Consider the following 11,736-nt stretch of genomic DNA (forward strand, 5'->3'; position numbering starts at 1 on the left):
ATGTGTTCCGTCGATGCAAAGGTTCTTGTTTGTGCAACTGGTCTTCCTCTTTCCCTGCATGCCCTCTAAATCTGTTCTAGGGGTTCCTAGATTTACAGCTATTACTCTTTTTTTTTGAGGGCCATCCCACTACAGATGGAAACTGGCCAGGAAACCAAGAGAATCCTCTCTCTCATCTGTTTTGCTTGTGGAAGGAAGGAGACACCTTGACAACACAGAGCCCATAAGACATCTGTCTGCCACTACAAAAGTGAAAAGATACCTTGGAAGGTAGGTGGGGAGTTGAAGGGAGAAGCTTCTCCTCCAGCTTAAACCTGCCTCCCTGACCTGGAAAAGCCAACCCCACGTGCTGGATGGCTTCCTTTCTCAAGAGAAGTTAATAGAAGGGAGGATGACATTATGTCCTCTGCAAACAGCAGCTCTTGTTTACACATGAAAGGAAACGCTAAAGTATTTCAGACACACAGATCCTTCAAAGGAAACCGAATGCATGCAGGGAATGTGGAATGCCACCTGCAGGAAATGAGGAATGCCACCCACATCTCTGTAGCTCAGGGAAAGGTCAAATGAATAAGCCTATTGCCTAACCTGAACATTTTTACTGAGATAATTTATAAGCAAGACAAAAGCCTCAGGGGGTCTCTGCTGATTAGCTCTCAAACACTGGAACAGATTGGACTGAAGCTAATCCGAGTGCTATTGTCCAAGAACAACTGGCTGTGTAAGCAAGTCATAGAATCATAGAACTGTAGAGTTGGAAGAGACCCAAGGGTCATCTAGTCCCACCCTGTGCAATGCAGGAACCCTGCCCACAGCCATCCCTGGGTGGACTCAAACCACCAATGTTCTGGTTAACAGCCAGGTCCACTGTGCCGCTAGAGATGCACATGTGCCAACTGTCTGTGTAAGCAAATACTGATGATAAAAATTGTGATACTCACTGGCGAAAGGCTGCCATGGTGTTTTCCAGATTCTCTCCAGCTCCTGTAGGGAAAAAACAGCATTTTAAAGGAAATAGCAACCACTTGGCTTATAATCAGGGCTGCATGTTTTAGGAGCTGCAAGGGAGCTAGGCGAATTTTGTGAATTCAGAAACTACTAAACAGGACCTCTTTGCACCTGTTTTGAAGATGCTCCTGTTTTAGTGGCTGGATTGTTTCATTGTGCATTTTGAGGTTTGTACTGAATGGATGTTTATATTTTAATATTAGTGGAACAATTCTTCATATTTTGCAAATCACAGAAAGCCTATTTTGGCATCAAGTGGCATATAAAATAATAAAATAATATTTTAAAGGCATTTCATGAATTTTATGGTTTGCTTGGCTCACAAAAAGGGAGAATAGTGCCTAGTTTCACCTCAAAGGTGAATATATATATATATATATATACAGGGATGCATAACACAGACTTAAAACCAGTGACAGAAATGGTGCAAGTTTGAGAAAGCTGCTTCCATCTGCCATTGCTAAATGGATTTAATGCTCTCAAAACTGGCCAGACATCTAAGTAGCACTTGCAACAAACTCAATCGCCTATACTACTCTGCTCCAACAAACAGTTCTTTGTCTTTCCTTCTTTATCCTTAAGGACCCAGTTTCACTGCACAGCAAGTGCCAAGTTGAGAGGCATGAGTCTGACACAGATTCTTGCCAAGGACTGCGGTAAGTGAGTGAATGTGGGTGCAAAGCTGTGTGGGGTCGATGCCAGTTTAAAGCCACTTAAGATGCACTCCATGCAGCAACTCAGAACTCTTACCTCCAACATCTTGAACGTACAATGTTTGTTAATACAACATACAGCTGTGCACCAGCTGTTTTCAATAGAGATCCTAGATAAAATGTATTGTGTGCGAAACTGTCTGCAAACAGACACTGCAATGGGTTAAGGAACAGGCTTTAGCACACATTTGCCATCCCATCCTTCCTCTTCCTCTCTCAAAAAGTCTAATCTACTGAGATATCTTCCGGCGTATGTGTCAAGCATAACCACTCTTCAGAGGCACTTGAAAAGTGAAAAAAGTACAATTTAACCATGGTCCCCTAACATTTAGAACCGTAAGGAGATTCAAAGATTATTTACCCTCACCCACTCATTAACGCATGTGCTCACTGCCCTTCCTCCTTAAGGCTACAGTTCATAGGTCACGCTCAGCTTAAACATACCAAACGCCTGTTAAATCAGGAAGCAAATGCATCAGCTCCACCTCCTCAACAGAGAAAGAGAAATTATAAGCTACGAACTCTGATGTTACCAGGCAAGTTCTGCAAGAAAACCCCATCGTAACAATCCCTGTTCTCATTCTTTAAACACTGGTGGCTGGTACCCATTGGGAACCGCAGGGTGGAAGGTAGGGAGCCCCATATTAAGTGGCCAATTCTGGGTTTGCCACCTTCCTTCTTCCTGCTTATTCTATAAAGGCAGAACAGGGCGAGGAAGAGGAAGTCTGGGCTCATTAACAAGAAAGGAAAAAGCCAGGTACCTCTCCGTCACGCCTAGGTACAGATCCACACCTGCTGAATGACAGCCCGCCACATAGATGTGAAAAGCTTTGGAGAACAAAAGATGACAACCACACCTGACATGATGTACTGCTTGTAATTCTGAAACCTTTCTATTATTAGAATGAAAGTTGTACAGACTAAGACTTCAGACCGTCCAAGGTGGGATGGGTTGGTGCGCAGGGTGGAGAGACATAAGGAAGGCGTACGCAACATGATGCCCTTCCAAATGTTGTGGACAACAACTCCCATAATCCCTGACCACTGGCCATGCCGCCTGGGGCTGATGGGAGTTCAAGTCCAAAGCATGTGGAGGGCACCATGCTGACTGTCCTTGGTATATGGCATGGGGACAATTTTGTTGGACAGGGGAAGTATGGATCACAGATAGGTGCATAAAAGGAAGATTATACTGCAAAATTATTTGAATGTGCATATACCTGTTTGGTATATGTAGCTAATTAAATTTTATAAGCTGCCTTTGGAGGGTTTTGCCCTGAAAGGCCAGATATAAATATCTTAAATAAAAATGAATGGATTTGATGAAATGCACTCTAATCCACCTGGGTTGGAGGGGATCTGTGTCTTCAATGCACCATCAAGGTTTCTGCTGCAACATATTAGCATGGCCACCTGCCCACTTAGTTGTTCATCTAATTACTATATTAACACATCTTGTTAAGTGGCTCACACATAAATATCACCACACTCAACTTCTACGGAACAGTCATGTTTTCCCCTTACTAATTACTATTTCTACCTTTGCCATGCTCACACAGTGCAATGGAGGAATTAGCAAAATTACAATGGAAAAATAAACAGAAGACTCTACATACTTGATTGTGTAGTTATGTTTTCAGCTATATGATCTGAGCACCAGAATTAAGCAACCATTGACTCTGAGATCTGATCCACATTAAAGCCCTTGGTTGGGTGTGGAGTGAGGCAAACTTCTCTCTAATTAAAATATGGAAATCTTTACTAGAAGAGGTAATGATTGCTTCTGCCTTAGATGGCTTTTAAAAAGTGTTAGTCAAACTAGTACATCATAAAGCCTCCATATTCCTCCAGTTTTCAGATGATGAGGGCAAGCAATAAGTGATCGTAGTCAACCACTTTTGGAAACAGAAAGTTGGACTACAAAACAGCTGGACAAAACATGTACCAACTGCCCAATGTACTTTTGCAAGGTAAGAGACACAACTTAGCACAGTACTTCATCTATGAGATCAGTCTCCCACAACCTTTTGTGTTCCATATGTTGTTGAACTACAGCTCCCACCATGGAGGGCTCCTCTTGGGTCTGGTTTGGAAGTTCCAGCTGGTGAAGAATTCGGGATACCAGGCTGCTATTTGGCTGAAAACATGTGACACCCTTGTTAAAGCACCTGCCCTGGCTGGCTGTCTGCTACCAAGCCAGGCTCAAGGTCTTTGTATTAAAGTCCTGAACAACTTATGTTCAGGGTACCTCAGGGGTTGGCTGAACCCCTAATATCCCAGCTTGATCACTGAGATAATCAGTTGAGTTGGAAAGGCTCAATTGATACCTACAAGTACAGTGGTACCTCGGGTTACAAACACCTCGGGTTACAAACACTTCGGGTTACAAACTCCGCTAACCCGGAAGTAGTACCTGGGGTTAAGGACTTTACCTCAGGATGAGAACAAAAATTGCGTGGTGGCGGCACAGCAGCAGCGGGAGGCCCAATAGCTAAAGTGGTACCTCAGGTTAAGAACAGTTTCAGGTTAAGAATGGACCTCTGGAACAAATTAAGTTTGAAACCAAAGGTACCACTGTACCAGAGTCCTTAGTATCATCGGTCCAGTGTTGTGGAATACTTTGCCAACAGAGATTCAGCAGGCGTTGTGTCTGCTTTTCAGCACCTGCTGCAAACTTTTCTAATGCATGCATCAGGCTTACACAGGCAATTCAGAGAACTGTACATCTTTCCATATTAGTTGGTTGGTTTTTGATTTTAACATTTTCCACGTTTTTTTACTGTGTGGTTTTAGCAAACTACTCTTGATTTTATTTTATCAATAGTGGTACATCATTATTTTCAGAAAGAAAGAAAATCTCCCCTGACCGTTGGCCATGCAAAGTGAGGCTGATATGAAGGGACAGAGGTTGGGGAAGAATGCAATAAAGGAACCATTATAACCACATTGTACAAGGCTGATTAGACATACTAGTACATATTCAGAGAAGATTGCAATTCTCTACATGCCCACCCTAGTTCTGCCTGCAGGGCTCAGTAGTAAGTGATAAGAAAAATCACTTTCTCCCAGAAACCCAGAGAATCCTGTGCCAGTCGGGGTGTGTGTGTGTGTGTGTGAAACTGGGCTAGGTGGAAAAGAAGCACGAGGCAGATTCTTTTACAGTTCATGGTTTCTTAGGTTCTTAGCAGTGTCTCTTAAGTCACTTTGTCACATTAGCCCTTTGTAAGAAATAAAAAGCACATGTTTGGGGAACAAACATGCACAAAGTTGGCTTTTTATTTCCACATGTCAGAGAACTGAGTTGATCAGCCAGCTGAGGATGGAACCTGGAATCCCACATTACAGAGTGAGTTTAAGTCAGAGGACCAGCCCAGCTTGCAGAAGATTCAGGTGCATTAGTGCCTGATCTTCTTACCTCTATGTAATTTAACTCTGATGAAATGTGACCTAGATAAGTGCCAGACACTCTCAAGGCAAGCCTATATCGCTTTGTTATCCTGGGACAGAAGGTCTTTAGAAAAGGTTCCCTAGAAGGGGAAATGTAAAAGAATGACTATACCACAATATGTGCCGCATGGGGGCAAATCCTATGCAAGTCAATGAAAGTGTGCAATGAGTGGTTTTAGATCTGATCTAATTTCAACTTGGCATCTTAAACCAACTCTTAACAACCCAATGTGGAAGAGAGCCATCACTACTTATCTATGACCTGTATCTTGAGCAAATGGAACAGCCTTACGGTTCAACATGAACAGGGGCCAAAGAGCTTACTGTATCCACCACTTGAAAACACAGATGCATGTAGATGCCCAATAGGGCTAATATAGTTGGTTGCCAGTTCAAGGCCCAATCCAGGCCCAATCCAAGGTGCTCACATTAGTGTTCAAAGCTTTAAATGACTTAGGCCCCAAATATTTGAAAGACTGCCTCTTTCCCTACAGACCCTCTTGGATGTTAACATCAGCAGATCTTGGACGTTCAACCCCCCTCAGAAGTTTGGAATGGTGGTGGCCCAGAAGAGGCAACTCCTACATTGTGGAATTCCTTACCCACAGAGGTGCGCCTGACACTTTCATTATACAGTTTCTGCTGTATTCTGAAAACACACTTCTTTACATTGGCCTTTGACATCTAAGATATATATTTTTGGTACCCAACCTATGCCTGTTAAGTGCAATTTGTTTTAAAGTCTTTTTAATTTTATATATTACTGACTTTTTGATCACTTGTAACCTGCCGTGGGACCTGATAGTAAAAAGGCAGGTAAAACATCAAATAAATATTACAGCAATAAGAATAAGAATAAAACCATTCCTGATTAAACAAGCCCACTTTTCAACAGGCCAAACAAAGGCCTCATATTTGCATGTTTGGCAGCTCTGGTACTGAACCTCTGCAAGCATCGTTCATTCAAATCTACTCAGTAGAAAGCATATTGTGTAGCACAAGTAAAAAAATAAAGCTCATCCACTCAGGGATGGGAGATTCAGGGCTCTGGAATAAGAGTATCTGAGAGCTCAGTTACTCATCTTCCAGAACAAGCAGTTTCTTAATGCAGGTCTGTCCACTAATAATAGATGAGGAAGTTCTATGAAGGCTTGTAAACTGAGACAACTTGAAGCATTCATGTTGATGCTCAGGATGAGGCAGAGTTTGATTTCTGAATTAGATGGGAGGCAGCAAACAAGGTGGCTTTTATATGGCAGGTAACAGTACAGCTAGCAGCTAGAAAGATTAAAAGGCCTTAAAACAAGGCACATCACATTCATCAGGACAGAAGGCACTGACCCAACACAAATAAGAAAGCCTCCCTTTTCTCCCTGCCCCTGTGAAGAACCAGTATCCCTGCCCAGAGAGCATTAAAAATCTAAATAATGGAAGACAAAAACGAAAGGAGAGATTACAGCTTGATGGAGGAGCAGAGGTGAGGAAAGGGTCAATTCTTCTGTGATTACAACCAGCAAATGAATACAAGGATGCAACAGAGAAAGAGAGAGTCTTAACCTGTTGAGTTCTAGTTATATTCCAGGTCTAGGGGATACATAGGTAAAAGGTAAAGGGACCCCTGAACATTAGGTCCAGTCGTGGCCGACTCTGGGGTTGCGGCGCTCATCTCGCTTTATTGGCCGAGGAAGCAGGCGTACAGCTTCCGGGTCACGTGGCCAGCATGACTGAGCTGCTTCTGGCGAACCACAGCAGCGCACGGAAATGCCATTTACCTTCCTGCCGGAGCAGTACCTATTTATCTACTTGCACTTTGACGTGCTTTCGAACTGCTAGGTTGGCAGGAGCAGGGACCAAGCAGTGGGAGCTCACTCCATCGCGGGGATTCGAACCGCCGACCTTCTGATCGGCAAGTCCTAGGCTCTGTGGTTTAACCCACAGCGCCACCCGCGTCCCTTAGGGGATGCATGGAAGGCAGCAAATGGAAGTAGTATAAGCAGGTGAATGGAGCAAAGAAAAGGTGACAAGGATCTTGTCATCCAGATGCCTAAATTCTTTTGATGGAGCTGAAAAACCCTGATCATCCTTGCACACAGCTGTACTCAAACATCTGTACTTAAAGCTAATTCCTGCAGAAAACAGCCTTGGTCTGGCCAGCCTCTTCAGGGACAATACAAGAACCGTATCAAACAAGGCAAGTATCCCACTTCAACTGAAGGTCCCAACTTTGTTTGGTCACACATCTTACTTTTGCACAATAGGAGTGGAAGGCATTAGCTTTGCAGGATAATCTTCATGGAATGCGCTGATGGAGGTTTACTCTTGGGAAGCTTCATCACGCAGAGAGCAGCCTCAGTTCAGAGTGCAAGGCAGGTATTAACAGCTCAGGACTGGACTGCAGGTTCTGTGACTGCTTATATGCCCTCATCCATTCATTTAAAAGCTTCTGGATTAGAAGCATAGAATTGTAGCATTGGAAGGAACTCTGAGGGTCATCTAATCCAACTGCCTGCAATGCAGGTATCTCCACTAGATCACACATGAATTCAACCTCTGCTTTAAAACCTTCAAGGAAGGAGAGTCCACCCCTCTTGTGGGAGTCTGTTCCACTGTCAATAAATTCTTCCTGGTGTTTAGTCAGAATCTCTTTTCTTGTAACATGAATCCATTGGTTTGGGTCCAGAGCAGAAGAAAACAAGTTTGATCCACCTTCCATGTGATAGCCCCTTACGATATTTGAAGATGGCTATCATATCTCAGTGTCCTCTTTACCAAACATACCCAGTTCCATCAACCATTCCTCATAAGTCTTCGTTTCCAGACCCATTATTATCATGGACACCCTCCCCTGCAGACATTCCAGATTGTAAATGTCCTTATTAAATTGTAGTGCCTAGAATTCGACAGACTCCAAGGCAGAATGGAACAAGGCAGAACAGAACAGGACTAGTATGATGGGGACACCATACTTCTGCTGATGCAGCCTAAAATAGCATTAGCTTTTTTTTGCTGCTGCATCACTCTGCTGACATGTTCAGCTTGTGGTCTATTAAGACCCCTAGATCCAGTTCACAGGTGTCCCCCATCTTATATTTGCACAGCTTCTTATTCCTTCCTAAGTGTAGAACCTTACATTTGTCCCTGCTGAAATTCATTTTGTTAGTTTGGGTATGCCACACACACTGAGAACCACTGAACTTTTTGTTGTTCTCCCACACCCCTTTCAAAGATGGAAACAACATTTGTCCGCCTCCAGTCTGCAGGGACCTCACCTGCTCTCCAAGAGTTCACAAAGTTTATAAACAGATGCTCTGAGATGATATCTGCAAGCTCCTTTAGTACCCTTGGGTGCAGCTCATCAGGTCCTGGAGATGGGAGTTCATTTAAAGCAGCTAGGTGTTCCCTTTCCTATCTTGGGCTCTTTTCCTATCTTGGGCTTAATCTCCCTCCTTGCATGATTTATAGTGTTATTTATTGTGTTGCATGATTTACCAGGTTATGCGCCACTTTCCTTTTGGATGAAGACAGAGGCAAAGTAGGTGTTGTGCAGTTCCGCCTTCTCTCTGTCACCCAATAGCACAGGCTAAACAGATTGAAAGTGAGTCACGTGAAATCCCTTGAGGAAAAATGACATTTTAATTGCCATTGGCTGCTGAAATGACCTAGCTGAGCAATTACTAAGATAAAGTGTAGGGTTGTGAAATACACCATTAAAGGATTCAGAAACCTTTCTTGCAAAAAAGGAGCATGATGAGCATTTTACCTCCTACCTCTACTGTGAGAAGAGGATGCTGAGCTAGATGGGCTCACTTTGGCCTGATCCAAGAGGCTCTTCTTATGTTCTTCTTATTTATTATAATGCTAATGAACACATAGGTGCTGGTACCTCTTACCTTTTTATTACTTCCTTTTCAGCACATGTATTTGACACTCAACTCTAAGGAAGCTGGTATCAAATGGTGAGAGGTAACAGATTTGGGATGGGGAGGATAGACCTTCCTATCATAAAGGGGTAGGGAATAACTACGGCGAGATGTGTGCTCACAAAGTTACAAAGCGTCCAACACAATTTAAGCACAGGTTGCTCAATAAAGGTCTAGCATGCATATGGTATGTATTGTTGTGTTTTTATACTGTAAACCTGTAAACCCTGTGATCCTCGGACGAAAGGCAGTATAGAAACATTGTTAATAATATTAATAATAATAATAGTAATAATGCCTCCCAAAAAGACAGGCACAGGATTATAGTGCATTGATTTTTTTTAAAAAGCCCTATCTCCATATGAACTTGGGACAGACCCAGTTAAAAGACTGCTTTTAAAACAAAACAAGATTTAAAAGCATGCTGTCCATTAGCTGCCCTGAAACCCACCTACTCCCAGCTTAACCCTGACCCTGCTGCCCTCTCAGGGCTGCAGCCTGTCTAAACAAGACAGATTTTGCAACATCTCTAAAAAAAAGAGTATTCTGAAATTGCCTATTTAAAGTTTGACAGATGGCTGGCAAGATAACAGGGCATAGGGAGGGGGATGTACAAAAAAGGAATTCAGAAGGATGCAAAAAGGTGGAAGGAGTTGAAATTTAGGAAGCAGACAAGTTGCAGAAGGGGGAGGGAGAGGTTGGAAAAATCTAAATGATACTTCTGAAATCCGAAGCAGAGAAATGTCTGACAAAAGGGAGGGCTTGGGGAGGAAGAATGAAAGGGATACTGGAGGGGAGGACTGCATAAAGGAGTGTGTGTGGGAACTTTAGAAAACAAAGCTGGCCAGATTTGGGGGATGTTGGAAAAGGCAGATCCTCTCTATAAAGAGGATAGATAGGGAGAGAGAGGAAAGGAAACTTGCCATTGTGTGGAGGGGGTGAGAAGCAGCCCTGAGAGAGACGATGATGAAAAACAACAGTGTAACATACAAAAACAGAATAGAATCTCCATTTCAACATTCGGACATTATCATCACAGTAAAATTTGCTTGCTGATGTCTGAAGAAGTGTTTTATTTTTTTGGGGGGGGGGAGGCTAGGCAGGAAAGAAAGGTAGCAATCTCCACCCCTTTTCTTAGGGGCGGGGGAGCAAGGAGGGGGCACAGATTTCAAGGTCAGCTTTTTTGAGAGAGGAAGAGTGTGAGCGAGCAAGGCCAGCATCACCGCCAACGTTCTCCCTTTCTTCTCTTTAAATTTCCGCTGAAGTCCCTAGGACAATCAATTGCTTCACCCGGAGATTTTCAGGGGCTGGGGTGGGGGTGTGACCTTGTACATATACACATTTTTCGTCACCCCCAAGGGTGGAGGGCTAGTGGGTCTTCGCTCTCCTCTACCATACCCCCCCATTCAGTTCCTGCCCAAGAAGACTGTATTATTTTTCTATGACAATCTGTTGCCCCTGTAGTTCTTTGTAGCCCCCCTCCCACCCCTCCTCAGAAGATTTATCTCCATTTGTTGCCCCCCGAATATTTTCTCCCAACTCATCACCCGCAAAATGCTCTACATTCCCAGTAATAGTTTTCTCTCCAGTTTTTGCCTCCCCGCAAAATATCTGTCCCCCACCCAAAAATCTGCACTTCCCCAAGAACATTCATTACCAATATTATATTGTTGAATGTATACAGCTTCCCTCCCATCAATAAATAGCCATTCGGACACTTATATTTGGACAAATCTCCCTCCCCCACAAAATTACCATTATTATATTATTAAATTCATACAGCTTCCCTCTCATATTCCCTGGGTGACTAACAAATAACATTAAAAACAGCGCATTCAATAATTACAAATAAATAATATGCTAGGACACCCCGCCCCCCCGTTTATATGATTTTGCATTTTTTGTATATTGTTTTTCCTCTGTTCATTTTATCAGTTTGTTCCCTGCTCTGGGATTGAAAATGTCTAGTTAAGAGAGGGATATAAATACTGCGGCTAATATTATTAGTAAGGCAAGACCCCCGCCCCCAATTACCATTATTGTATGATTTAATTTGTAACAGCTTCCCTCCCATATTCTTCGGGATAGCCTCAATATTAAAAAAAACCCGTATTTAATAATTACAAATGGTAAGGTGGGCAACACCCCCCCAAAAAATCCTCTCCACCAGAGAACACCCCGCTTTTCTCTCTCTCGATTGCTACGCCCACCCCCCAAAATAAAGCTGCGCCCCTTCACAAAAGAAAAAGAAAAAAATCCTGCCTCTCGATTTGACTATATATATGCATATACATGAATACAACGACGCCCAGCGGCCGCCCTCACCGCCGCGGTGGGAGATGTGCCGGCATCGGAAACGGTGGCGCTTGGGTCGGTGGAGCAAGCCCGGGTACTTCAGCAGCAGCGCCGAGGTGAAGAGGTAGCCGCCCAGCGTGGAGAGGAGGTAGAAGACGACCGACATGGTCGCTCCTCCTCAGGCGGCCGAGGAGGAATGGAAGACGGCAGGCGCCGAGAGCTGCAGAAACGCAGCCCCTCCCGCCTAGTACCGCCCGCTCCCTCCTGAGCGGGGGTCTGAGGCGACCGGCCACCGCTCCCTTGTCTTTTCTCCGGACCGCCAGGGAGCTCCGCCCACTCCGGCAGCGCATGCG

At 43.9% G+C, this 11,736-nt stretch overlaps 1 protein-coding gene across 1 annotated transcript in view; it reads right to left on the reverse strand.

Annotated features, from left to right (window-relative positions):
- The window catches only part of GDPD1 (glycerophosphodiester phosphodiesterase domain containing 1), a 28,772-nt gene extending 17,074 nt beyond the window's left edge, over positions 1 to 11,698 (reverse strand). The window contains exons 1-2 of the mRNA XM_081890639.1: positions 11,414 to 11,698; positions 942 to 984 (exon numbers count right to left, since the gene is read on the reverse strand). Of these exons, the coding sequence (XP_081746765.1) occupies positions 942 to 984; positions 11,414 to 11,549 (179 nt within the window). The 5' untranslated portion in view covers positions 11,550 to 11,698. The remainder of the gene's footprint in view (positions 1 to 941; positions 985 to 11,413) is intronic.
- Positions 11,699 to 11,736: the final 38 nt, after the last annotated feature.

Source organism: Podarcis melisellensis (genome assembly GCF_964234715.1).
Source record: "Podarcis melisellensis genome assembly, chromosome: 15".
Lineage (NCBI taxonomy): Eukaryota > Metazoa > Chordata > Lepidosauria > Squamata > Lacertidae > Podarcis > Podarcis melisellensis.